At 44.3% G+C, this 27,943-nt stretch overlaps 3 protein-coding genes and 3 long non-coding RNA genes across 8 annotated transcripts, besides 2 other annotated features; 1 reads left to right on the plus strand and 5 right to left on the minus strand.

Annotated features, from left to right (window-relative positions):
• Positions 1-35: 35 nt before the first annotated feature.
• On the minus strand, positions 36-1,050 carry CG1701 (uncharacterized protein). Of its 2 annotated transcripts, none has more exons than NM_001273838.1 (2): positions 1,001-1,050; positions 36-937 (listed from the first exon to the last, which is right to left on the minus strand). In NM_001273838.1, the coding sequence occupies exons 1-2, from the start codon at positions 1,023-1,025 to the stop codon at positions 558-560; spliced, it is 405 nt and encodes a 134-aa protein (NP_001260767.1). In that variant the 5' UTR covers positions 1,026-1,050; the 3' UTR covers positions 36-557. The 2 variants fall into 2 exon arrangements, with proteins under 2 accessions (NP_001260767.1, NP_001097209.1); NM_001103739.2 differs by having other exon boundaries at positions 535-937.
• Positions 103-197: a mobile genetic element.
• Positions 1,051-11,014: 9,964 nt separating the features above from the next.
• so (sine oculis) lies at positions 11,015-26,537 on the plus strand. Its single transcript, NM_057385.5, has 7 exons — positions 11,015-11,663; positions 15,850-16,334; positions 16,470-16,680; positions 16,818-16,945; positions 17,541-17,645; positions 17,849-17,904; positions 25,386-26,537. The coding sequence occupies exons 2-7, from the start codon at positions 15,996-15,998 to the stop codon at positions 25,795-25,797; spliced, it is 1,251 nt and encodes a 416-aa protein (NP_476733.1). The 5' UTR covers positions 11,015-11,663; positions 15,850-15,995; the 3' UTR covers positions 25,798-26,537.
• On the minus strand, positions 14,161-14,659 carry lncRNA:CR44202 (long non-coding RNA:CR44202). The gene is made up of 2 exons (NR_124451.1): positions 14,564-14,659; positions 14,161-14,496 (listed from the first exon to the last, which is right to left on the minus strand). It is a non-coding gene; the product is annotated as a long non-coding RNA:CR44202 (long non-coding RNA).
• On the minus strand, positions 19,570-20,258 carry CG11145 (uncharacterized protein). Of its 2 annotated transcripts, NM_136431.4 has the most exons (3): positions 20,177-20,258; positions 19,816-20,120; positions 19,570-19,756 (listed from the first exon to the last, which is right to left on the minus strand). In NM_136431.4, the coding sequence occupies exons 1-3, from the start codon at positions 20,216-20,218 to the stop codon at positions 19,654-19,656; spliced, it is 450 nt and encodes a 149-aa protein (NP_610275.2). In that variant the 5' UTR covers positions 20,219-20,258; the 3' UTR covers positions 19,570-19,653. The 2 variants fall into 2 exon arrangements, with proteins under 2 accessions (NP_610275.2, NP_001369064.1); NM_001382010.1 differs by having other exon boundaries at positions 19,570-20,120.
• Positions 21,161-21,660, minus strand: lncRNA:CR44203 (long non-coding RNA:CR44203). The gene has a single exon (NR_073853.1). It is a non-coding gene; the product is annotated as a long non-coding RNA:CR44203 (long non-coding RNA).
• Positions 23,361-24,161, minus strand: lncRNA:CR44204 (long non-coding RNA:CR44204). The gene has a single exon (NR_124452.1). It is a non-coding gene; the product is annotated as a long non-coding RNA:CR44204 (long non-coding RNA).
• Positions 26,538-26,612: 75 nt separating the features above from the next.
• Positions 26,613-27,943: part of a mobile genetic element that runs on past the window's edge.

A 27,943-nucleotide genomic window follows, 5' to 3' on the forward strand; every position in this document is an offset into this window, starting at 1 on the left:
CAATCACTATAAAATATTTAAATTATTTCAATTTTGTATAAGTTGTTGCTATATAAAACAATAAATATATTTATCGCGTTTTTTCTTTTACATACAATATAGCGTTTCTGATCCTATAAATGATTTATATTCTTGATCAGGATCACTAGGTGAATCTTTCTGGCCGTCCAAATGACTGTCCGTCCGTATGAACGTCGTTTTTTTTTCTTTCTTCTTTAGCCTTAACAATTTTTATCTATATGCCGAAATAATTATATATATAATTATAATTATGAATATGTCAGGAACTTTTTTATTTTACTAGTTTTATTTGCCAATTTCCAAACCAACTGTCGTGGTCTCTTGCTTGTATTCTAAATTTTGTTCACAAAAACTTTAGCTCGATAAGGATAGTGAAAAAAGATACAAAATTCAATATTCTAAAATTTGTTGGACCTATAATTCATTTGGAACTACACAAAAACTTTAACGGAAAAAATCCCCCCTTTAGTAGTTCTTACAATTTTATAAACACCACAAAAAATACATTTCTTTCAAAAGAGAATTTTAGCTTGTAACTAAGATAGTGCCTTAAGTTTTGCAAGTATACATTCCTTAAAATGTTGAACTAGCTTTTCCATTTCCCGTTCCTTATACTGACTCCCGCTTCTCGCAATCTTGGACAACTCGTCTTCCACGATGACAATTGTGATGTTCGGCATTTTAAAGCTCGGCAGCTTGATGAAGTTTTCCAAAGTATTCTTATTCAAAATGTCAATATTGCCAACATTTATCCGATGTTTGCTGCCCCGCATCACTTCCACAACGCACAGCATTTTCAGAGTGTTGAGCGTTGCCGGATTGTGCAGTTGCTTTATATTTCCAAACCAGGATCGCAGTTCGGTTTTCAAATTATCCGATATGGAGTAGACATCATATTGAAACAGGAAGATTATAGCTGAAGAGTCAGGAGTTCATTTGGGTATAAATTGGGTTTATAAATCAAGCAACTCGAACTTACCAAAGTAAACTGGAAAAAGTCGCATTTCTGAATGTGGCGATAATACTCGGATTTGATCTCTACATGCCTTCGCTTATATAGCGAATATAATGAATCTATTAGTCAGACACGGATTTAATTGGTCATACCTTAGGAAAGGTACACTTGAAGGAATTTGGTGGCAATATAACGATTATATAATAATAATATTATAAAAGTTATATAGCTTGAACGTGGGTTTAAATGACTCTTTTGAGTAGCTGCCATAAAAAAGAGGACTTTCATAAACGACAGGGCATACAAACTTCAGATAACCGAAGGTAAAAGCTACCTCTATTGTTGCTAATACATTTTACATACTTATTATCATATATATTATTACTCCACTAACAAAGTAGATACTAAGACACGGAGTATGGCACAAATTAATTTCGTATCGGCGATTATCGGGTCAAAGGGAAAACAAACAGACTGAAAACCGCCCCGATCTTCACACCAGATCGCGTTTTCCGGGCTGCCATGGAAAGCGGCAGCAGTAGCTCACCCACACTCAGGCAGGGGATTCCCTCGGAGATCGGATCATCATTAACATTTGGGCAAATCCTCAAGGCGCCGTCGGCCAGCTACCGTATTCTTCGGATTGGCCTAGGTCCCGCGCTCAAGGATGCGGATGCAGCTCCTCTGTAGGGGCGTTAATTACTTGAGCGCCGTCTCTGCCCTTCGAACCGAAGATCGGGGCTTTAAGATTTCGAAATGCCGAAATAGTGCGCCTCATTGCATTTCTATTTCCATTTCCATTTTCAATTGCATTTCCATTCCCTTTGATACTGCTCCTAATCTGTCCCACTGGCGATGGCAGGCATTTGATAAGCTGAAACCGATACTTTTGCTCTCTTTTCTCGCTGGAGTGCGTTTCCTTTGAGGATTCCCATGGCACACAGGTACATAGTTATGTACACACTTGCGGGAAATGGTGGGCCGTGGTGGGTGGTCTTTCGAATGCAGCGGAAAATGCATAAAGTTTCTAACGGTCTAGTGGCGTGTCGAGGGCAATTTGTAGGCCGACTGTTGCCTTTTAGCCAACTTCCTCCTGCCCCACTGCCACTGCCATCCTCGACTGATGTCCTTGTTTTCCGTTTTCTAATCAAAGAGTTTTGCTGTCTGTTGCTCACTTTACAGTTTCGCAGTTCGCTTGCCCATTTGGCGGCTAATTTAAAAACTTTTCTTATCAGTTGATGGAATCTAAAATTGCATTTTTATGGCACTTCCTCTGGCTGTTCCGTTGCTTCCCCGCTTCCCTGCTTCCCCGCTTCCCTGCTCCACTCCTTCGCATCCTTGGGACCCTCGCCAAATGTGGTTCCGCCTATCGACACTTTCGTTTGAATAGTCGCCGAAAAATGCCTGCCAAAGTTGGCCTTTTTGCATTATTATTCCCCAGTTCTGGCTGGCTGTCTCGAACCCAATTACCGTTTTGTTTCTGAGAGTTTAGGTTCCTACGTATCGGAATGTCTGCAATTAGTGCTCAACTAGTGCAATACAATGCCGGACTGATTGAGTTACAGATTTCCCAGGCACAGGCAATTAAAGCACACCGTAGATCGCTGACAAATGCGTCGGATCTCGGGCATCTTAAATCAATTAAAGAAGGCATTGTTTCCACGACTAACGAACCACTGACCCCTTGACCCTTTTGGCCTTGTTAGGGGTTGTCTCAAAACTGGGCCATCTCGAGCACTTCTTCAACTTTGCTGACGAGGGTTGGGCCATCAGATGTCTGGCTACCTGATGGGAATAACTGGAATCACCCGAAAGCAACAAGCGGCAGCTGTCCCCCCGAACCACGCCCACTGGCAAATATGTGCGCCCCCTATGCAAATTTAATTAGCGATCGTGAGTTATGGCCGCATATATATAATATATAGTCAGCCCTCCCACTCACTCTCCGCCGCCCTCCCTCACCCGAACAAATGCGCTCGATCAGGCAGTCATAAATCAATTTAAATGGCCATCTCAGCGAGCTGCAGTGCATCCAGCGGGGGGAGGGACAGGAGGTGCTCCACAGGCACGACGGTGGATGCCTGAAATTGTCTGTAATTATAGTGAAAACACTTGGCACACAGCACAGCACTCCCCCAGCGGATTTGATTCAAAATACTCCTGCAATCGCGTTTCCCAAACCATTCAGATGCACATCCACATGGACATATGGATATGTACCACACAGTTTGTGGCATCGTGGCCACGTTGTGTGGCCATAATTCAAAATTTATGTCTTTTGAAATTATTTTAATGTCTCTAATGGAACTCCCCTCCTCTGGCGGCGCGACCATGGACCCCCAGTTAGGAAAGATCAAGGGACCTGCCCACCAGTAATGAGCTTGTTAATCTCGCTGATGAAGGGAAGTTGCAGGTGTGATATGATGATTCCTTTTAAACTAGGAACTTACCTTAAAGTATGTGAGTAGTAAAGATCCAATTTTATAAAGCATGTGATTTAACGATGCTGATCAAGATATTGTATCTTGTAGCTGGTTAGCGCCTTCAAATTTTAGCTGTTCCTTTAATTTTATGATTGGAAACAATCGCATCTAATTGCGGCTCGAGTTCGATTACCCATTGTAAGGGATCATGGCCCAAAGATTGGACCTCATTTCGTGGAGCTGGAATGCCACCTATCCGTACGACACCGTGGATCCAACTCAATCTGAGGCGATAAATATCGCTCCGTGGCAGCCACGAGTTCAGATCCTCCATTAGGTGGCTCCATGTCGCGCGTTGGACTGTCCATACTGTCCAGTCTGTCCAGTCTGTCCAGCTACAACATCGATTACAAGATCCCATGCGGAGAGCAGCCCAGTGAGCTGGGCACGAGTCGTGATTGAGACTGGTCGATATGGGGATTCGAATGGGACTCTTCGCAGCCGGAGTCTCCATTTCCATTACCAATTCCATTTCCGATCTGATCTGATTAGGTCCAACGCCATTCCCAGCATGTCTGACCCACCTCCGAGGTCAGCAATGCAAACAAATTCGCAGCAAATCTCAATCGCAGCCACCTGCGCAGCTTAATAAATAAATTGGCCAGCTCCAACCGCATCCACCCGATCCTCCACCGATTTCTTCACCCGTCGAAGTGATACGAAAACAAATTGAAATTGGCAACGCGCTTGTTGGGCGCTAATTTATTAGCCGCTCGCCCGGTGAGCCTAGAATTTTAATTGAATATTAACACCTTTGGCAGAGGATCTCGCTGGGAGTTTGGTTACCCGGCTGCTGGAGCGGATTAGCCAGAGTAGTCGACTGGCGGGGAGGAGGATGCGACCAGTGGTCAGTGGTCAAGTGCCGCGGGCGCTGCACACAATTCAACTGTGTGTGTCTTTGTGGCATTGATTTATGCAATAGCCTCGACGAGGAACTCCCCATGATCCCCGTGATCCGCGTGTGTGGGTTCCCAATCGCCCATCGACACCAATTCTGGTAGCGAGAGGAAATTGGTTATTTATAAGTGTCAGCTGATGATTAAATTGGAATAGGACTCGCATCGAATTATTTCCCTGAATATCGCACATTTTGAAATGATTTCCGATTGAAAATACATTTTAACAGAGCCCATGACCATGAGTTGACTTTGAAATCCAAAAGTGTACCCTATAAACATATGGTACTAGGTCGGAGAATTCATCCTCGAAGGCTTAACGAGGAATGATACAAACTAAATTATTTGAATAATAATTGAAGATAGAAGGAAGCGTTTCGGATCCTCTTTACTATAGATATTCTGTGATCAGTGATTACAGACCAGAAAGCTAAGGACTTGAGATAAAACACATTGAAATCCTGGACATAAAATAGTTTATGGGGCACCTTAGCATATTACAATTGCTCAAATTTTAGAAACTCTACCACATGTGATTAATAAATTACCCTGATAATATAATGTTAGTACAAACCGTAAATAATATCAGAAGCGAGATTTATTATAGGTATTTTACAGAATTATCCGCTCTTAACATTAAGCGTTAACAATTCGAACTTCTCATTGTGAACTTCACAAGACCGTATTTCTGAGATACACGTCGCAGAGTACGTGTGACTGGAATCTTTTCAGATCGTGTCAACACACGCGATGTCCGAAGATGGCCCCAAATCCAATTGGCCACCCACGAGGAGCAAGGAGGGCGAATGTGGCAGCCCCAGCAGATCAGATCTGCAAATTGGACAGGAACCCGCTGCGTCGCGTGCCCCAAGTTCATTTGGCATGCCGCTGGCCACGTGAAGATTGTTTTTAAGCTGATTAGTTAATAGAAAAATTATTTAAATATGCCCGACTGTGCCTCGGCCACCAGAAAACAAAGACTCAGCTCCAGACGTACATACATACGTATGCAGAAAGGAAGCAGCCGGAGATGGGGCACGGCAATCACAATCTAATCTCGGCCAGCGATCGAAACGAGATCAGTGAATTCCGCACCATCGGTAAACTTTGGGGGGGCTGGCCGCTATTATTTATTGACACTCGAAACCGAGCGGGAAGATGAGCCTCCGCATCCCGCGAGGAGCATGGGGCGGAGTCCCTCAAGTGGCCAGGATGGTTGGCCAAGGCGTCGCCGCCTGTGACAGCAGATGGTGTCGGCATTCCAGGCACCTTCTCCCTCGACCCGTGCCCCCTGATCCCCTGTTCTCGGCTCTTCTTCCTAACTCCTCTCTGTGCACGCGACTCGAGGCTAAGGCCAGGGGAATCCCACTTGGAGGGGAGGAGAACTGGGAGACCCGGATCGGACCGGACCGCCCGTCTTGCTCCTCGACACTCTACTCGACTGTTTGATTTATGTTCGCGTAATTGTTGGTTTAAACGCTTTTGCACGCTGCCCGTTTGGCGGGGTCAGTGGGAAGAGGGGTCCGGCGGAGCGGGGTAGTCGACGTTATGACACTCCAGTGAAATGTGAAGCATGTCCAGAGTTGTCGAGCCAACCCGAATTCTGTGCAAGAGCGAAGAACTCAGGATAATAGGTAGGAAACCTGAGATATTTCCCAATTTATATTTATGTTCAACATTTAAGTTTTCGAAATCTGGCAAACTTTTACTCAGGTAAAAGAAGCAGGAAGATGAATCCGTGTGCACAATTAATTTGTTTTGGCTTCACAATAAAACGTTTTTCAACTGCCAATTGTGTTGACTGTTTTACGTTGGTCTAATGGCTACTGAACCACATGATCATTAACGGGGAAAAACAGATCAGCATTAGCTTCAAAGTACTATTCAGTTCTTTTAGTTGAAGTGGCTCGTTTTGAAAAGGCGAAACTGTCTTAAACTTTTTGCTGTCTACGTGATGCTATCTCTTTTAGTTTACAGTTAATTAATATATTTAGGGCATAAAATAAATGAAATCTAGATATCACAATTAAAATGATTTAAAGATTTTTCAATTCGTTTTAGTTTAATATATGTCAGATAAAGATAACATAAAAAAATGTACTCCATTTTGTTAATATTATTTAATAAGAAAACTCTTACAAACAACAACTACTTATAAAGCCTGACAACTCAGACCACAAAACCTGATAAAAACTCGAATCGTCGCTCTAGCTCTAGGCAGTTTCAATCATATAAATCCAAACATTATGTTCAGAAATCAACTTCCAAAACATCAACCCTCGAGAGATAACATGATATAGATTCGAATTCGAGTCTAAACTGTAAAAGAGAAATAACTCCTATATAAAATTTTTGAAAGGAATATACTAATGATGATGATGTCTACCCATAACTTGGATGATAACTTATAACTTATATGAATGTGGAAAGCTCAACTTAAAAGAACTGGATCTAAAAATGACTTTGATTCGATTTCGGTACCACTTGGCAACTCTAATCAGCGCCTATCTTGGCCATAAACATATGTACCCAGACTGCTGGCCTTATGTTTCAGCCCGGCTTCTCACGTCACACCCCCGGGACCACCTTGCAGCTGCTGCATTCGCTTATTTTCGTTCGTTTGTCATCATTTTTTCAATAAATTTCAATTTCCAGGTTGCAGGCCGGGCTCCATGAGAAGATGAAGAGGAGGAGGAGGAGTGTACCTGGAGTGAGTCCGTATCGTGTCCTCCGTATCCAGATCGACCGCCTGTGAAATCCGAAGTGTAAAATTGATTTAAATGGCTCGTGAGTGAAGGAGATAATTTTCAGTTGTCAGATGCTTGTAATATTTATGTGGCAGCGATTATTATCCGCCGTCCACTGCCTCCCCGGGATCCACCAACTGGGATCGTTTAAAGTTACCTACGCGTGAAAATTACTTACTTCTTGGCCGCCGCCGCCCCTCTCCCTTCTCCCCACCCTCGCCACATGGCACCCGAGGCGACGCTTAACTCATTTTTAATATGAATAATTGTGGCAAATTACAAGGCAATTGCATGTGGCCATTCCCCCGACCACCAGCCACCGCGAAGGCGACAGCGAGTGAATGTAAGTCCGTAATTGAATTGGCGGCCAATTATCGGAAGGAGATTGCACGGCGATCGCCAAGGGACGCGTGAGAGAACTTTTAAATTTCCGGTGGATAGTTGGGTGGGCAGTGGTGGTGGCAAGAAATAGGTGCAAGGAGTCCCTTTGTACGGAGAACTTGTGGGTTAGATGGGGTCAATGGCATGCTGGTTTCTAACAAACACAAAGTTTGGAAAGTACGATAGTTTGGGATTCAATTTGACTTGAGCTCAGCAACACAGTTGGTTTCAAGAGACCAATGAGTTATGAGTCAAGTCCCACCTTAAACGTAAAATATTTATTTCCCTTGATATCACCTGGTTGACGCTAAGAAAAATGTGCAAAATTTAGATATAAATCAATTTAAGGTGCTATGAAAACAGTTGCACATGTTTATTTAATCTTACATCAATCACTATTAATCTAGTTAACTGTTCGAATAAACGTGAACTGTAGGCTTGAAAAGTAAATAAACGTAAAAAATATAAACTATAAAATAAGTTCCCTAAATATAAGTGCCTTTCATTAAAACTTTAAACAAAGTATTGCGGTTAGCTATTAGAAATTGAGAATATTTAATACCTACTATAGATATAAACAAAAATATATGGAAATAATAATGGAATCTACTCTGTTATTAAATGGTAAAAGGTGATTCAAATAACAGAGATTAATTGCTCGTCAAAATCATCCAACTCAGTGTCTTTCAAAATTTAGGAACACATGTAAGTATCCCAAAAAATTTACATAAGGATTTTTCCCTTGATTTTTATAGATTTCGATTGGACTTTTTAATGAATTCCTTTTTTATTTATTTTATTTATCAGGAAAAATGCAACCTTATGCTTTTCAATACAAAGCAACAGAAAATTTGAAATATATTATTGAGTCCAGATACTAACGGAGTATCATCGCCCCAAATTGATGATTAGCCCAGCAAATGAGCAACTAATCCCGACGAACTGAAAGCTAATTACCCACACGTACCACAAAAGGTCTTCGATTCACGCAGTGTCGAGATTTATGGCGCAAAATTAATAATAATTTCAAGCGAATTAATAATGGCCAGTGAAGGAGCCTGCTTTATGGCCACTTCCAGATGATTAACAATGTGCGCACGATCCGGCATGGAGGACCATAAAGTTCAACACGATCTGACTGTTTGTTTACCATTTCTAATAAGCGGCAGTGTTGCCCCATAACCCAGCCCGGCTCCTCGGGCGCCTGGAGTCTGAAGTGTGGAGTGAGGAGTGAGGCGCACCGGGTCCGGTGGAAGAGTGGAGGGATCGTCATCGGAGGAGGAGGAGGAGGCTCATTGTTTGGTCCGCACAGCAGGTGTCCGGCGGAGAGTTTAGGGGCGCGTGTGCCAGCCTCGTTATTGTCTTCATTCTTAACACCAATAATGGAGTTCGGGGCATTCGGGCTTGTAGGGCCCCCCATCAGACAGATGACTTTCTCCATCCCTTTCTCCGAGGAGGCGGGGGTCATCTCGAACCGCAGAACGTGGTGTTGATCGCTGCATTGTTGTTGGGCTGCTTGCCTCGTTTTTCTCATTCATGTTGGACAAGATTTTTATCGCACTTTTTCATTAACATTTTGTGGCATCCCGTATCGCTGCCTCTCCATCCAACTTTGTTTTATGGCCATCTTTATGTGTTTTCTGGTCCCTCTGGCATTCCCAACTGTTGTCGTTGCCGTCTGTCTTTCTAATTCGATTGAAATATGATCTGTTATTATGTAAATTTTACGATTTCCTAATTTTTTTAACACTTATTTTGGCTATCGGTGACTGTCGAGGCCTGGCGCCAAAACCTTATCGATCGCTGTAAACGATACTGAAATCGCCAGCGGTATGGATCTTCACTTGGCATCTGATCTGTGTGGGCAGTTGCCGATCTTGATTAGGTGCACCGGCCTGGCGCCCCATTAGTCCATCATCTTTGTTGGATTTCGATCGAGTTTCCCAGCTCCGTTTCCGAATTTGCATTTTGGGTGGTCCTCGATGCGATTTTCACGGCACACGCTGAGATCGAGCTACCGATAAATGGGACAGAATTTTAATAAAGAAGTGCTGAAAATAATACCATTTGTCTAAGCGGTTCCTCCAACAACAGGTACTTTGACTAATTTCTATACATTTAGCGTTACATTACATTAATTACATTAATTTACATTAATTACATTAATTACCATCTACAAAATTCACTAAGCAGTGTAGTACTCTGTGATTTAAGTTGACTATTTGTATTCAAAAAGAAAGTTAGGCATTCTGAACGCATCGCTGCACTTTGTACAGGTGTCTCTAGATCATGTTAATAGTTTGAAATTAAATTAGGTTCAAGTTATTTCAGTTATCATGAACAAGGACTTGAAGACGAAAGGAGCCTGTGTATATAGTAAATATTTAGTAAACTAAATATATTAGTAAATCATTAACACAATTAGTTGGCTTCAATTACCAAACGGCTTCATCTCCTTCGGAATCATTAAATAATACAATGCAAACCGCACTAATGTGGAAGGACCACAAGGTTGAGTTAAACCAAAAAAGTGGAGTGAATGAATATGAGAAAAGGCCAGTAATTGCAATTATACGAGAGATGCATGGAACTATTGCGGTGAGTAATTCAAACGGCATTGTAGGATGGCAGCTATTGCACCGGGCATCCTTTCAGCCAGGATGAGGAGTTCCTGGGGAGGAGCAGCGATGCAGTTGCAATCACCTCCGATTTCCGCCTTTCAATATGGCGCCCAATGCGCATGCCTTTTTGCTGGCATGCGTTTCCGCTGACCAATCAGCACGTTGCTGTCCTCCAGTGCGCCGGTGTGCGTGAGGGCATCTATGTGTGTGTGTGTGTGTGTGTGTGTGTGCGAACAGGTAAGCCGAGGGGGCGTTCTTTCGGTCAACCTGTTTATGCGCTCTCTCGCTCTTTCGCACGCTGCCCCTCTCGCAGTGGCTGTCAAACTGTTGTCGATTGGCACCGTGTGTCAAATTCAATGGCTACACGTTTATAAAAATATTTGTCCAATTAACTTAACTTAACTTAACTTAATTGTAAGCCACTTTAAAAATATATAAAACCATTTTCTAATGTTTTGAAGATACAATAGCATATAATAACGGAAAAATGTACTATGTCTTACTACGAAAACATTAGAATACAATAAAATAAAATAGAATAAAAATAAAAACACTTGTAAAGGCAAGATATTGAAAACAACTAAAACGTAGTGAATTCTGAGTTATCATCAGTTCATATATGTGTAATCATGAACTGTGTGTGCCCAGTGACTTTATAAAAGTCAGTGAATGTAAGTCTCGCTTCACTTGATTCCATTATTTTCCTATAACGTTTTTGGAAAGTGACGCACAAAGTGTCGGTGCATCCCACTGTGCAGTTCACCCCCTTGGTGTTCGCTCACTCACACACTCGCACGACCAGTCGGCCATCTCGCTCTGGCGCACGCACACCGCCAGCGGCACCAACCATTTTCTGCCTTTTGTCTCGGCCGTTTTCGGTTCGATTAGGTTTGAGAACCGGAGAGTTCTCAGTTGTTTTCGAGATTCCGTCGCGTGCGGTTCGCTGCCCGTTCTACCCACGTCGCTCGCTTAGTAATCCAGGCCGGATCCGGCGGTCTTTTGACGTCCCGCGCACAAAGTTATATTTAATTTGCGTGTTTCCTGAATGAACGCATCAGTATCGCGCCACATAAACGCACACGAAGCGAGAGAAAAGCGAGCAAAATTGAGCTAATCAATCCGCGGGCGGCCATTTTTTGTTGGCACTGCCTCAGTGCTGTCGTCGCAGCTTTGCCCACCAAATTTGCAGGTGCAATTTGTCCGAGTCGCGCAGGACAGCGAAGTTTTCGCGAAAAGTAATTTGCAACACGTGTTCGCACAGTGCGTATGAGCAATATTCAACGGCAAGCTTGTGTTAGTTAGTGCCCAGTGTGATCGCGACTAAGAGTGTGTGCGTGCGCGAACGGCACATGGCTTCGATTTGAAGAGTTTGGCCAAAATGCAAATCAAGGAAATGCCGCACAGCCGAAATCAGCGCCTTCTTGGCCAACTCTAACATTTGCGGATATAGCACAAGTCGAATCGGAAAGCCAAGGCAAAAGGCACAAACCCAAACAAAGAGTAACAAACAAAAACTAACAAACTCGGATACGTATCAACAATAAATAATCAAAATACAGGTGAGCAGCGAGATTCAGTTTTCATGCTGCCGACGGCAAAAGTTTACTGTGGAACACTAGAAACCATGGCAAAAATATATGTAGATGCATAAGTAGGACGGATATTCTTTCACAATAAGAAAAACGAATGGTATATGGGGGATTAATTTAAAATAAAATTGGCATTGATACTTGAAAAAGGAGATATAATAACTATGATAAATTTCGGGACGATTATGTGAATAAATATAGCTAATATTAGATTATACATTTCCATATTGGAACCTTAAAATTATAAAACCATAAATATATACAAAAGTTTCAGAAAAATAATAATTTCAATAGGTCAAACTAAGCCTTAGAAGAACTAACCACATGTTCAAGAAATCACTTATCACCTATAGATAAGATCATAGAACATAGACCTTTTATTAAACATCCCATACGGTTAAAATGGAACTTACAGCAAAGCGTTATTCTTGATTAGAAAAGCCTAAAGTTCTCTGAGAAAGTATCAATCACTTTGCCTATTTGAAGACTTCATTTAAAAATATATTTTAGTGCTTTAAATAGCCTTTAAAGCGTGTGCAGCGAAAACATTAATGCAGTCCATAAATGTCACGGCGTATCTCTATCCGCTTTCTAATGGATCAATCTATCATCGAAGTCCATAGATTCACAACGTTTTGCCGATTTCAATGAGGAGAGCTGAGAGCCAAAGTGCACTTCGCTTTTTGGCGGCGTGGCATTGGCGAATTCCAAATGGCCAAAAGCCATCGGAAAACCAACTCGAGGCACTTGAGAAGCAATTCTGAGGGAATCGAAACGAAGGCAAAAGCACGGGAATTGCATGTTCACTTATATTTGGAAAGGAAACTTGTTTACACACCAAAAGAAAAATTCTGTTGTTTTATTCACCGCTCAATTTTTTTCTAAGTTTTCCACGTTTCCAAGTTGGCTACTCAACGGCCCACCCACCTCAGATGTATTTATTAATTAGAGGAAAAGATATGAGATGGATTTGATCCAAAGGAAAAGTAGTTTCCAGTTGTCATTCATTCATCGCAAAGGCTTTCCAACCGTTTGGTGCTCGAAACCAACGCACACAGTGTTTATTTATGAAACCATTTGGCTTTATCATTTCGTTTCTCGCCACAAAATTTATGAAATTATTAACTATAGCGACTGTTTGGCCGACAACTTTTGTACTTCGTGTGAGGATGAGTGGGCGTGGACCCACTTTTGTCCGGCTAAATTCGATATTTGCGATATTCGGGGGATTGGGAGCGTTTAAACGAATTGGCCAACGCGTGTTTGTCGTCAGAAGTCGAATGATTAATTGAGTGCAGAGATGGGAGCAGATGTTGCGTACGGTTCTGGTTGCCTATTTCGGATCATCAAGATACCAGCCATGTGGATTCCATCTCGGAAGTGGCCAAATTGACAAATTTGCGCATTCCATTCGCCTAGATTCGGGACTCGGGCAGAAACAGATACAGATACGCAAGTTTGGCCGCAGCAGCTTTGATCATTTTACGCACCGGCGTGCAGAATCCGTCGTAATTTGGGGACGAGCTCCCCACCGGCGGGACTTTCGACCAGTGCACTTCAGTTTCATTCAAAGTTTGGCAAATGCGGCGCAGCAAGGCGAAAAGCAGCCGACATGCAGATGCAGATACATTCGGCTGCGGAGGCAGAGACACATGTGTGTGCAACCCATTAAATTGACAAATTTCATTCATTGCGCCGCGCTCTATTCGATTTCTTTGTGCGTAGCTCCCTCACGCGGCAATTAAACGGAAAATGTTAAAAATAGTATCTGGCGGATAGCAGCGATTGTCTCGACCGTTTGGCAGCAGCAGCGCTTACTAATCCCGACCAGCGGCCAGAAAGCCGTTCGAATTACCCGGAACGGGGGCTGGCCCACAACAGGTTGCATGGCACACGTCTTCCCAGTCCTCAATCCCCAATCCCCAATCCCCAATCCCCAGTCACAGTCTCAATCCCATTCCCATTCGATTACATTGTATAAACACAGACGCCGGAGCAGATGATTTCGGTGTTAGCCGCGAGAAACAGGCGCACTGTTTGTGCTTTTTGCGATTGCGATGGCACCATGCTCCAAGTTGAGCTGGGTGCTCCTCGAGCTGGGGCACACTTCACCTGCAGAGTTCCCGAAGTGCACTTAGGACTTAGGGCTTTGGAACTGCCCTGCGAGTTGAATCGAATCCATCAACAAGTCAATCGTAAGCTGACTTTGATTACAAACTAATTAGGCGAACAACGCTTGCAGCCACGGCAGCTCGAACAATTCAATTTGATTAACAGCCCAATAGAGTTAGGTGTCCGCTTTCAGATTTCCAGGGATTCCACGACATTCAAATTAAAATCTTATAAAAGTAGGAAGAAGCACAGGGGAAGGGGAATGGGGCAAACACGATACAGAAACAGAAACCAATAGATAATAAATTACAGAATTTGTAAAATAAATTAAATTAATTTTATTCGAATGCCACAAAAGTCAGGCAGCTACAGGCGCGCGATAACAGATCTCCCACAAGGCGAACTGAAGAGGCAGCCAAAAGATACAGATAGAATATCTTTCGAGGCCGCTGCTGTCGTAGCTGCTGGTGTTCTTCTTCGTTTTGGGGCAGGGACTTCCACTTCCACTTGGGATCGTGCAACGGTACAGGGCCATAAACCTTGGTATGCCAGTATGCTATGGTCCAATGTGGCTGAAGAGCTCAGAATCCGATCGAATGAGGCGTAAATCGGCTCTAATAGTTCGGCAATATGTCCAGAATGCATTGTGTCCATCGAATATTATCCACTTGTGAACTGAACTGCTGGATTGCTGTTGGCCAAAACAGATTGAAAATTTATCGCGTATTGCGTTTCACGTTCGCATTTTGCTTGTTTACTTGCGTCAAACATGAAACAGGCCATCGAAAATACAAAATACAAGCAGCGGAGAAAGAAGAATCGCAGCGAGCTGAAGAAATCGAATCGATGGAAATCTTCGGCGAGGCGGCGGCTGCGGGGGATCTGGCCTAGGCCGATGACTCAAGAGCAGCCAACTTGGCGTTGGTATTTTCGTTACAGCGGCAGCCAGAACGAATCTCTATTTTCTTGTTTCTTGTTCCTTGTTTTTTTGTATATATAATCTGGCCGGCACACACGAGAACTGAAACCGAAAGCAGATCCAAGAATATCTCGACTCCGATACACGAGAATCAGTGTGCATATAGCCCGATCTTTAGCTTTAGCTTTTGTGGGGGGGGGGGGGGAGGGGCCTAGATACGCAGATATCTGTGGCTGATATATCTACATATATCAGTTTATTCGGACAGATCGATTGCATTGTTTTGAAATGTGAAAACATCGTCTATACCTCATAGATATTCTATCTGGGGGATACGTTCGCGCCTCTCGCTCACTCCCTCGCGATGGCGGCGGAGGCATGGTCGTCGTCGTCGCTGCCGCCTGGTAATTTTAGAAATATTCTTAGAACCGAATACAGAAATGTGAAATGGGAAATGTGAAATGTGAAATCGGAGGAATACCGAAACACCATGCGCCCCATATACACGTACTATATTGTGTAAAGAGTTTATTTTCGTAAGAGATCTCTTGGTCGGTTGGGTGCGGACAGGTTAGAGAGCTCCACGATGGCAATGGCCAGCCGTATTTCCGATTATCGAGCATCGAACATGCCGCATTAATAATTGCCCCCGGACTCGGTTAATCATGTTTGACAACATGGGGTCGGATCGAGGTTCTCCACTGTACTGTACACTTCTGTTTTGATTTCGATTTCAATTTGGATTTGAATTTGGATCTCTAATGCTTATGAATATGGCAAACTCATGCAGACGCGCTTGTTTTGTTTGGCATTTGTTCGAATCACTTGCCATTCAATGGTGATTTTCACAGCCTAATGTGTCTCAATTAGAGAGCTGTTTAAATATTAATCGAGCGGGGTAATAAAAAGATGAATACTAGGGGGCTAATTACTAAACGCAGAATGTGGCGCGAGTTTTTCCTAAAATTGTGTGTTGCAATCGTGGGTTTTTATGGCTCCAAGCAACACAGATATTATCTATTTAGCATACAGTGGCTTTTTAAGCCTGTACACACATTGTATATTTGTATTTTCAATATGCAAACATAAACTTATGGCGATTTTCTATTACTTTTATCATTGCAGCGCTCAAAACACCAAAGATTTAGGCAACTACTAGTTTAGGTTACACCATTCACCAGTTCAACTGATCGATCCCTTCTGCAACTTGTAGCGGTGTCCTTGAAATCCACCCCACCAACATCCAGCCAGGCAACCGATTCCCGCAGAAAATGTTACAGCATCCCGCCACAGATTTCTACGACTTGGCCGCGGCCAATGCGGCTGCCGTTCTCACCGCCCGTCACACGCCTCCTTATAGTCCCACCGGTCTCAGCGGATCGGTGGCCCTGCACAACAACAACAACAATAACAGCAGCACCAGCAATAACAACAACAGCACTCTGGACATCATGGCGCACAACGGCGGCGGAGCAGGCGGTGGCCTCCATCTGAACAGCAGCAGCAACGGCGGCGGCGGCGGCGGAGTGGTCAGTGGTGGAGGCTCCGGCGGCAGGGAGAACCTGCCCAGCTTCGGCTTCACCCAGGAGCAGGTGGCCTGTGTTTGCGAGGTAATCACAAACTATAAGTAGAATGTGTAAGAATAAGTTATGGAAGGAAATCACCATTAGTCATGATAGCTTCAATAGATTTAGTGAAATATTTAGATGACATTATAATGTATATCTTTACCCGGACACCTACAGGTTCTCCAGCAGGCGGGCAACATCGAAAGACTGGGCCGCTTCCTCTGGTCGCTGCCACAATGTGATAAGCTGCAGCTGAACGAGTCCGTGCTGAAGGCCAAGGCGGTCGTCGCATTCCACCGGGGACAATACAAGGAGCTGTACCGCCTGCTCGAGCATCACCACTTCTCGGCCCAGAATCACGCCAAGCTCCAGGCCCTGTGGTTGAAAGGTGAGCCTCCAACCGTCCAACCGTCCAACCCCCCGATCCTCCAAACCTCCAGCCCGCTGCGCTGCCCAAGCCCAAATCTTTGGGGCCAGAAACGCAACCAAACTGACTTCCCCCTCCTTTCTTCTCCACGACTGTAGCGCATTATGTGGAAGCCGAAAAACTGCGCGGAAGACCCTTGGGTGCTGTTGGCAAATATCGTGTTCGCCGTAAATTTCCATTGCCCCGCACCATCTGGGATGGCGAGGAGACGAGCTACTGTTTTAAGGTGAGTTCGGGCCACCAGCTCCACGTCGTCCTGGCCGCTTTCCACTTTAATTGTGGCAAGCGCGGAAATCGTACAAATGCCCGCTCGCCTGTCTGATTGCATGGACTGCGAACCGCCTGATTGCGCTGGGGGTAACGCCTTTCGGGCTTATCGGAGGCACATCCTGGACGGGATTCGCTTTGTTTGCTCTTCGACGGGCTTACAGTTGCCTCAAGTAGCGCGCGGAAATGTGGGCTGAGTCCTAGTTACGCCCCACGAATCATCCAGTTTTGACGCAATTTGGGAATATAAAGAAAAAAGGATTGACACAGTTGGGTAGTAAACGGAATACCCTTTTGCTTTCTATACAATCTAGGTTTATTATTAATTTTAAAAGATCTCGCAAAACAAAATAATTCACAAATAAAGAGAACTGTAGGTTCTTGTTCGCTCTTAGATATGTTTCTAATAGATAGAAAAGCTTGACTATTAAGTGCTTTCACTTCACTCGTATTCATATTAGTTACAATTTGATATATGACAACATTGATTTTAGGGGCTTATAATTGGTTTATCTCCATACGTATTGATTAAAATGACACCTTTTCATCCGCAGGAAAAATCGCGCTCCGTACTGAGGGACTGGTACTCGCACAATCCGTATCCATCGCCGCGGGAGAAACGCGATCTGGCCGAGGCCACAGGACTGACCACCACGCAGGTGAGTCGATGGCAATGCCCAGATGCCAAGATGCAAAGAGCAGAGATGCGAGCGGCTGAAGTGAAATATAAATGTCAAACGCATCTTTTGACAAATTTCAATTGAAATTCCTCGCAGAGGATGTTAATTGCATCCCATTAATCATGGGGCAGAATCTTGCGAATGCTTACAAATGTATCTAAGCTATTTCTGTGCTTTTACAGGTTTCCAATTGGTTCAAGAACCGACGACAAAGAGATCGAGCTGCCGAACACAAAGAGTGAGTTGCACCAAATCACTAATTACTATAGATCTAAGCTGATTGCCCCGTCTGATTCACTGGGGGGGGACAACTGAGATATTTTTGGGCGTACTCCAAAGATAGATAGATATATCTAGATTGCTTATATCAGCGTTTCATACGTACATATGAGTTGCGGGTGGCAGGGGGAGGGGGGCATCTGCACATACGAGTATATTTATGCTTTATTTGCGATACATCTGACAAGTGTCAGCGCGTGCAAGGCACCGCAAAAAATAATATATTAATTTGCATTTAAAATTTCAATTACAAAAGCTGACGGCATTTACTTTCAAGGTCGCCGAGTGGGCGGTATCGGGTGGGTGGGCGTTCAATGGGGGGGCTGGCTAATTAGTGCCAAGGACAACACGCAACTGGCACACGAGATGTGGTTAAATGCGGAGGGAAAGAAAGAAAGAGTCGCTGACAAAGTCATTAACATGTTGTTCCAGATTCCAAAACGATCCTATATATTTATTTTATTTGTATTTTTATTTGATTTGTTGATGTTTGCCTTCGGTACACGCATATCTCCGGCATATGTCTCGCAGGCCTCGTCACTAATTAAAAACCCCAGTCCTTTCACTTCACTTCCCTCCACTTCCCTTCCGCCACCCGATTTGAACATCTGAACATCTGCATTTCCGCTTAAGCAAATAGTTTCGGGCAGTTGAGCCACTCCTTTCGGATGTTTCCACTTTGAGGCAGAGGGATGGCGTAGATCCTCGAAAGATAGGAGTTAGATTCTCAAACATAAAACATCCTTTGGCCGACGAGCATCCTTTTGTTTGTCCTGCGATCCGGCTGGAAGTCATGTGAAGTGCAAACAGCCGAGAGAGTGAAAATTCAAATTTCTAATGGGATAGTGGCCATTCCGCTGTCTTTCTAGCCATTCCAGTTGGGTGGGACAATCATTAGCCGGGTCAAATTGGCAAAAGTCCCAAACTTTCGCCAGGATAGTTCCATTATGCTAAATGGTATATCACTTACGCCCAGTTTCGCCGCACGAACGGCAGGCGAAAAGCGAGAAATTGTCGTAATAAAAATGGAAATAAAAAATGGTAAAACAGAAATAATGCAAAAAATATTATAAATTGGATGCCGTGGCAACCGCAAGGCACACTAACACACTCGCGCACACACCCATGCACGGCCAGTCGTCGAAAGTATCTCACAGATACACGTCGTTCGTTCTCTGCGATAGTTTGCCGTACTATGGACTGCGTAGCTGCATACCTCCAGCTCCTCCTGGAGGTAACCTGATATATGTTTATGGCTGTTGCCTCGATGAGCAACTCAGTGTGCTGCTACTTTAACTTTTTCATATTGTTTCCCCTCCCCTCCCCACTCCGCTTTGCTCCTCTCCTCTGCGCTCTTTTCGTTTTCTGTTTTTTTACTTTTGCATGAGGGTGTGTGTATCTATGTTCCATGCAGCTTTGTGGCAGCCAGCAAACCACAACGGCGCCAAATCTGAATCCAAAGCGGCACTTTGAACGGCCCAGCAACTGGCAAAGTGGTTATTGTTTGCATAGGCACTACCTTCGCTGGGCCAAAAGAGAATGGAGGACAGAGTGCTCAAAGACTAGGTAGATGGAACCAAACGATTCATCCTATATCCATACCCATAGAATTACAGAATAGAATACAGCTCAACTTTTAATTGGTTAAGTTCTTCGTACGAAACACTTCCACCCAAAGACCTAAAATTATCCACTCCAAAGGCAGTTACTAAGCCAACTCCCCCGCAAACGGGATTCGCAAGTAGGGATCGAAGGACTCCGGCTGTTGGTTCAGTTGAAGACGAACCACAGAGCCATGCGCATATAGTCGACTGTCGAAGATATGGCGGTTAAAACGACTCGGTAGCGATCAATGTACATGGACACGAACAGGAGATACTTCCTGTTGGTCACCTCGAAGTGCCACAGCCTGGCGGCGGCGCCCAGGAGGTCCCACTTCTCGGGCGTCTTCAGTCCGAAGTGCTCCTCCGCCGCGTACTGGAATATGCCGTAGTAGGAGAGGAGGACGAGCAGCGGATAGAGCATCGGAATCATGATGAAGAAGATCAGCACCCAGCTGTAGATGAACTTGAGGAGCGTCGGAAAGGGCAGTGGTTGCATCCAGGTGTCGAACAGGTGCTCGATTAGCGGCTGCATGTAGTACACCAGCTTTCCGGGCTTGGACACGCTCCTCCACTGGAAGAATTGGGAATAGTTTCGCATGCTGATGCATTATTACGCTCTGAGCTCACCAGCTTGCGCTTGTGGAACGCCTTATTCCAGGTCTTGTGCATATTCTCTTTACGAAGAATTTTGTAAATTTTGAATTGAATTGAAGGGCACTGCTTACTGAGAGCTCGAAAATACTGCCAATAACAATATCGGGTTTCCGTCGCATTGTTTAATGCAAAGTTGGGTGAAAAGTTTTGAAGAACTAACCCAAACAATCTAGCCGTAATCCGATATTTTCCTATCAACTTTCCAACCTTTACAATAGCATTCTGGCATTCTGGGACTTTCGGTTACATAAATATCCGATTAATGACCTCAGGTTGAAAGGTAGCATAAGCCAAATGCCAAACATTCGTAAAAGATACTTGAAAAGATACAATTTTACAAATCTTATATACCTGTATTAAGGATGTAAAAATTTTCAAAATGTTCTTCTGTTTCAACATTGTCCTAAACTTAAATTTTGTTATATAACTTAGTATTTCAAGATATCATCCATATGGCCAAACCTTCTAGCAGAATAACGATCCTTAAACCAATGAGTTAATATCTAACCCAAGACAGAGATGCTTCTTTGCTGTTTCAAGGAATCCTCGTTATGAAAGAGAAGAATTCAGGGGCCATTTGATTGATCTGCCAGGCATTATGAGCCATTTCTCCGGGAATCCAGTACCTTAAGCGTTCTTCCCTCCCTCTCTTGCACACAGACAGTCCCAATTGCAGACGAGCTTCCCCTGCCCCTGCATCTCCATGTATGTATTCACCACCGAGGCGACCCAGTCCGAGTTCCACTTCCAGTTCCAGTCCCAAGTCCATCCCACTCCCCTTCCCTTGCCCTTACCCCTGCCCCTACCCCAGCCCCTGCCCATCGAATCCGCATCTCCCCCAGACATCGTCATCATTTTGCGTTCGTCGAATGCCACGGTTGGCTGGAGGGTAGCTGGCCAGGGTATCGGGTTACCACAAAATGTGCGTGTGTTCTTTATTCGTTCGCCCTGACAACCCCGCACTCCCCGCTGCCCACCGCCGGTCCCTCGCTCCAATCCCCGCCAGCACGTTATTCATTTTTATTCGTTTTATTGTACATTCTGTTTTTATTATTATGTATTTTGCGCTTTTGCCCGTCGGAGGGTCTCTTCTCTTCTCTACTCTACTCTACATCTTCGCCTTTGTGTTTGTGTGCTCAGTTCGCCAGTTCGGTTCCCGTTCCCAATCTCGCTGCTGTCCCAGTTCATGCCCGCTCCCTCTCCATCCCGATCCGTGCTCCGATGGCGTTGATAATGATGTTGTTGGTGATGATGGACCGGCTGGTGGTACGGAATCGCCCGGAGGCGCTTGCCATCCGCACTGACAACCGCTCATCGCGCTTTTCCGGGAGTGGGTGTCAAGTGTACACTCTCTTGACAATAATTAGATCTCATCTGGTGCGAACGAGGAGTATGGAAAGCTCCCGAAAATGAAGAACTGGGCATGCTGCTTTATTGCATTACTCAAACAGGATGATTGGTTATTTACATTAATATCATTACTAAAAGGTATAGAAAATGAAATTAGTACTGTTGTGGTGTAATTTACAATACATTACTTTATTCGAATTTCCTGAAAAAAAACTCCAAGTGAAGTTCAGGTGCTCTCAGTTCCACTTCCTTTCTTAAATCTTTGCGTATCCAATGGGTTGAGTTACAATAGTTGAAAATATATAAAACAAATATTTGTTTCTTTATGGAAACTTCTTTAGCTGCTCATTCGACTTGACCTGAGCAATTGTTTTCCATGGGGCTTCCTCTAGGTGCTCCCACGAAAAGTGTGTAAACCTCAAAGTGCTGAAAAGACTTGGGGATTACATAAAAGTTGGATTGCCATCGGCGGGGGGCCTGGGGACGCGATTAGCTCTCCTCAGGAATCAGCCGATTTGCCTCGGGCCGGGCAATTAAAAGGCCACAAAATTATAAGAAACTGTCAAAACAATTCTCGACCAGTATAAAATGCTCCACACGCCACACAGGCTACGTACAGCTTTCCACCTTCGAGTTTCGGGATCTTCGCCGGAGCGATAATAAAATATCTTATAACGATGACAGCGCTGGGCTCGGACTTTGGGTTAATCTTTGGGATCTTACATAGTTGTAGACAATGCCCAACAATAACCAGCCAGACGTCGGCTAGACGAGCAGGAGAACCCCAAGCCCCAGCCGAGGTGAGACGACCGACCCAGGTCCAGGTTCCCCCATCCTCGAGCGAGCGTTTTCGAGTGTCAGAGGGTCGCCACGAACATTAACAACAGCCACACACATGCGTAAATTAAATGATAATTTATGATCAACACCTTTTCAGATTCCACTTATGGATCGCCGTTGCCCGTTTAGTTGGGTGTCCTGCTGAGCACACGTCCCGAGATTTGTGTACCGATCGCGCAATGCGATAACTCAACCTGTTCCTTGGCCCTCTCGATCCTCCCGATCTTCCTGATCTGCCCGTATCTCTCCAAATATCCCGATCTCACCGATCTCAGCGATCTTGCAGGGCCCTGAGCCTCTTGTTTGTTTGTTTGTTTTCTTTAAGGATTTATTGGCTTATAATTTTTATTAGCAACGGAATTCCTTGGAAGCCACAGTCCAGTCCCAGTTCTCCACTCATTCGTGTGAAAGTTAGTTGGGGTTATGTCATGGGCCATTCTCAATTCTTCTATTTTCCCAATCAATTGACATCAGATCGATGCGAAAGATGTCTTGCCAAAATGTTAAATACCTTTATAGACCAACTCACTCACGTGGCAAACTCGTTTGTGGCCCAACCCACCGATTCACCCCTCACCGATTCCGTTTCCAGTTAAACATAATCCGATCATGCATTATTACCAAGCTAATGAATCTGCTTAAGACAGAGCCCGGCTACAAAAAACCAATTGGGCAAACAAGTAAAAATTAATTCCCCCTCACTGGGCACAACTCTGGACCCAAAAAGAAATATGAAAAGAAATGTGCGGGAAGAAAAGCCCGAGGAACCTTCAGCCAAAGGTACCACACACGAGGACGGAGACCCAAAACCTGCTGCTCCTCAGCGGTTGCCATTCCATTTTGTTATAAACTATATGCGACACTCACTCCTGGCCCAGGAATTGTCCTTGAGACTCGCTGCTCCCGTTCGGTGCCCCGGTAAAACCAAACTAGACCGAGCCGAGGCATTTTTGTGTGTTTATAATGCAATCACTGGAAATGCGGACAGGGATGTAGATGTGGATGTGGACTGGGGATGGGGATGGGAATGGGAGATGGGACGGGACAAGAGTGGGCGCTGTCCGTTTGTATGTGTTAATAAGTGTTGCAGAGCCGCCAGAGATGGGGGGCAGAACTACGAAACTCTGGTAATTCGATATCATTGTTTATATGCTTCTGCTGCCCTTTGTTTGCTCCCCACTTTTCGCTCTGGGATGGGCCATTCCTCATGTTTGCTGTGCTTAGGCCATCGATTTTTGCCTCGAACGGTTTGGAACGGAACGGAGCGGATCGGAACGAGCGTCACTTTAATGTCCACAGCGCGAACTCGTTTTCGGAAAATTGGGGAAGTAGGGAGCAGTGTCCATCACATGTCACATGGTCTCGCGCCCGCCGCCTCCTTCTCCTCCTCATCCTCCTCCTCCTCCTCCACCACTGCGCCTCTGATCGCTGGAGCAAGTTCAAGTTCATGCAAACGCTGCAAGAAGTGGATGGCATGCCATCGCTGTTGGTGGCTGCCACTCGGTGGATACAATCTACAATTACACGATTGCCGATATCGTACAGCTGCGCCGTATGTGGGCTCCTCCTCCTACTCCTCCTACTGCAGATCCCCCGCTCGGAATCGAGGATTTGGAATCGGGAATGGAGAATCAGAAATGAGGAATCGGAATCCGCGGCAGCTGGGGAAGTGGTGTATCTGCCGGCCATCAGATCGGTCCTGTCCTGCCCTCCGTCTCTGTCCCATTGTGCCAGATCGCAAATTTGTCGAGTGTGCGCTTAAATGTTTCGCATTGCCCCGAACGAGCCTCGTTCCCCCCCTTCCCCCAAATAACAATACCCTCAATGAAGATTGCTTCGCTGGACAAATGGATTTGTCGATAATTCCTTTAATTCGACATGTGTTTAGTGACCAAGTGTCTCTTTATCATTAAAGGCTTTTAAACATTAGGTCCAAGTGGAATGGTTTTGAATGGCTACTAAGATCAGGAATTCCAAGTAACATATCAAGTTTAACAAATATCTACTATTAGGTATATGAAAGAAGTATCGTTATCAGTAGGGTATGCAAAGTTTGGTGGGTCCAATCCTGGAGGTGCCCCATGTTGTTTGCTGATGTTGCTCGTGGCTGTCATCAATTTCTTCGCAAACTGGTTCCGCGATGCGGCTGCTGATAACCGATTACTGATTGTGCTCGGCCATGCAATTGGCGACAAGATTAACACTTTGCCGATGATTGCCAGCGGAGTGGGTGAGATTGCGGGAGGGAGATTGGCATTTGCTCGAGTTTCGGTCTTGTTATGGTCGGGTATTAGCCATTAGTGCAGGGGGCAGGACTCACATTAACCCCAAAGTGGCGTTCGAGTTTCGAATGAGTTTCAGCCACAAACAATAAAAGTCAGCTACTTAAGATGCAAGCGGGGGTGTGCAGCACTCGCACCCACTTGAAGCAAACCCCTGGAAATGTGGAAAGTCATCCTGGGACTGAAATCAGATGCCTCATATCCGAATGCCCCGGGGAGGGCATGCCATCTCGCTTCCTCATCTCGCATGCTCCTCACTCCATTCGGATTCCCTGAGGCGACACCTCAACGGCGAACATGATACCATTTATAGAAACGCGAGCGGCAGACGATTTCCTTCCGGAATTCGTTTCAATTGCAATGCCTGTGCCCCTGTCATTTGTCATTTGTTTATAAATAAATTATGCACTGGAGTGCGTTTGTGTGTTGACAGCACTAAATTAGTTGCAGCAATTGACACATTTTAGCGTAAGCGATGCTGACATCCAAAAACCATATGCCACGGGTCACGTCTTCAGCAGGCGGAGCAGGCGATAGTTTCAATTCGACATAAGGGATAGATGAGACCTGGAACATAAAGATCATGAAGTGCTCAATATGATGTATTAATGCTAGTTGTAGAAGTATAGTAGTATAGTAGCCTATGCTGGCTTTAGCATTCTAAATCAATAACCTCCGCTAACCACGCAACCTGTTCATCTCCATTGCAGCGGCTCCACGGACAAGCAGCACCTTGACTCCTCCAGCGACTCCGAGATGGAGGGCAGCATGTTGCCCAGCCAGAGTGCGCAGCACCAGCAGCAGCAGCAACAGCAGCAGCATTCACCCGGCAACAGCAGCGGCAACAACAACGGCCTGCATCAGCAGCAGCTGCAGCATGTCGCCGCCGAGCAAGGCCTGCAGCACCATCCGCACCAGCCACATCCCGCCAGCAATATCGCCAATGTCGCCGCCACCAAGAGCAGTGGCGGCGGCGGCGGAGGAGGCGTGAGTGCGGCGGCCGCTGCCCAGATGCAAATGCCTCCACTGACCGCCGCCGTGGCCTATTCGCACCTGCACAGCGTGATGGGCGCCATGCCCATGACCGCCATGTACGACATGGGCGAGTACCAGCACTTATGATTCTAGTTGGAGGCGGCCGCTGCCGCCGGTGGCACTGGCGGGGTCAGCGGCGGGGTCAGTGGCGGCAGCAGCAGCAGCTTGAGCGGCAGCAACATCGCCTTGCAGCAGCGACAACGCCACCAGCAGCAGCAGCAGTGCGAGAGCTTCTACTTCTGAGGTGGTGGTTGGCCACCAAGCAATATCGCCGGACTCCTTCGGCACAGCAGCACAAACTTTACATATCGCCCGATTGCTGGAAGGCTGTCATGAGTGGATATTCAGCTTCCAAATGCTTGGCAAGGGGATTCTGGCTGGCGATCCGATGGAGAACTACATGGCCCGGGAAACCATATCAAACCGCAGTGGCAATTGGGTCAGCCAACCCAGAAATTCAAGTATCGGCCATGACAGTATTTTAGCCAATTGCCGATATGCCATTATAGCCCCACACTTTCCGGATAACATGGCATTTCCGCAACCAGAGATAGAGATATATAGAATTGGAGCTGCAGCACAATCTCCTGGAAGGATTCCAGGGGGAAACTATGAACTTTCAACTATGACTTCTGCATCGATCTGTGTAAATAGCTAGGCTTTAGTTTTTAGTGCGGTTGGGAGGCCGACCGAAATGCAAATCAAATCGAAACGTGCAAAAATTAAATGTAAACCTACGTACATGCATAAATTATACACTTTTAATTGTAGCCCCTAGTAATTCTATTTTTGTTAAAAATAAATTCTATTAAATTATTTTCAAATGCACTTTCCCCCTCGACGATGTCATTAATTCTATATGCTTTGGTAGTAAAAGAAACTCCTGGTAAGTAATGAATTTATTTTATTTATTTATTTATTTGTGCTTTATCCCTTATATATATATGTACATTTCATTAAAGCTAATGGTATAATTAGGTATTTACAGTGTTTAGCTAAGGCTTTCATCTGAAATATTTATTAATTATGTCTAGTTGACCTGTTTTTAGTTTTTTGTATAACAATATTTATTATTTATTAAGGAAAACAAGGGAGAAGAAAAACCTTAATTGACTTACAACTAACTTAAAAACTAAGACTTGAAACAAAAGATTGTTAATATTGTATTTTTTGTTGAACTTTTTGTACACCTGCTTTTATATGTAGGTACTTAGTGTTTGTGTAATAAGGTAAGTTCATTATTAATTTTAATAGCTTGTTTTGGCATATTTGAAGTTTTTTGATATGAGTTTGAGCACATCTACCCCAAACAGGTGACCCATACATTAATATTGGATTAAAAATTGTTTTAAAAATTATGATCTTATTGGATATTGATAATTTAGATTTACGATTTATTAGAGGGTACAGTGTGCAAATAATTTTATTAACTTTCATAATTGTGTTGTTGATGTGGTATTTAAATGTTAGTTTTTTATCAAAAATTATACCCAAATATCGAATGTTGTCAACCCATTGTATTGGAGAGTCTAGTATTCGCAACTGTCTATCAGGAAGATAACGAGGTTTCCTTCTTTTTGTAAAAAATATAGCATTCGTTTTATTAGGGTTAATTTTAATTTTCCATTTTTTGTAATATATGTCTAATTCATTTAAGTAACTCTGCATGGATTGATTTATCTCGCTGTACGAGAAACCAGCACTGTAGACAGCGGCGTCGTCAGCAAACAGTGAAAGTACACAGTTTGTAGCTTGTGGAATATCGTGTGTAAAAATATTAAACAATGTAGGTCCTAAGACAGAACCCTGTGGCACACCTGCATTTAAAATTCGTCTAGCAGATTGACTACTGTTCAAATTAACGCTAAAGTATCGATGTGTCAAAAAATTTTGAACTATTTTAATGAGGTATATGGGAGTTCCAATCATCTTTAGTTTGTGCAACAGTCCGTCATGCCATACAGTATCAAATGCAGCCTCAATATCAAGTGTAACCAGCCCTACAGATTGTTTGGATTGGATACTTTCTTTAATATAATTTCTTAGTTTTAAGGTCGGCAGTATGGTATTTAGACCATTTCTAAAACCATACTGTACCGTTGGTAGTGTGTTGTGTATGTCCAAAAATTTCACCAATCTCAATTTAATTAATTTTTCCAGAATCTTGGACAATCCGCTTAATAGGCTTATTGGTCGGTAGCTTTCAGGGTTATCAGGAGGTTTTCCTGGTTTG

The sequence above is a fragment of the Drosophila melanogaster genome, chromosome 2R (genome assembly GCF_000001215.4).
Source record: "Drosophila melanogaster chromosome 2R".
In the NCBI taxonomy this organism is placed as follows: domain Eukaryota; kingdom Metazoa; phylum Arthropoda; class Insecta; order Diptera; family Drosophilidae; genus Drosophila; species Drosophila melanogaster.

Bases quoted from the DNA above. Each gene is read 5' to 3' on its own strand.
- so (NM_057385.5), top strand. From the start codon at position 15,996: ATGTTACAGCATCCCGCCACAGATTTCTACGACTTGGCCGCGGCCAAT. The intron at 16,681-16,817 runs GTGAGCCTCCAA...CCACGACTGTAG, and splicing joins CCAGGCCCTGTGGTTGAAAG to CGCATTATGTGGAAGCCGAA. The intron at 17,646-17,848 runs GTGAGTCGATGG...GTGCTTTTACAG, and splicing joins CAGGACTGACCACCACGCAG to GTTTCCAATTGGTTCAAGAA.
- CG1701 (NM_001273838.1), bottom strand. From the start codon at position 1,025: ATGCGACTTTTTCCAGTTTACTTTG. The intron at 938-1,000 runs GTAAGTTCGAGT...CTGACTCTTCAG, and splicing joins ACTTTTTCCAGTTTACTTTG to CTATAATCTTCCTGTTTCAA.
- CG11145 (NM_136431.4), bottom strand. From the start codon at position 20,218: ATGCACAAGACCTGGAATAAGGCGTTCCACAAGCGCAAGCTG. The intron at 20,121-20,176 runs GTGAGCTCAGAG...CAATTCTTCCAG, and splicing joins CGTTCCACAAGCGCAAGCTG to TGGAGGAGCGTGTCCAAGCC. The intron at 19,757-19,815 runs GTTCGTGTCCAT...TATCTTCGACAG, and splicing joins ACCAACAGGAAGTATCTCCT to TCGACTATATGCGCATGGCT.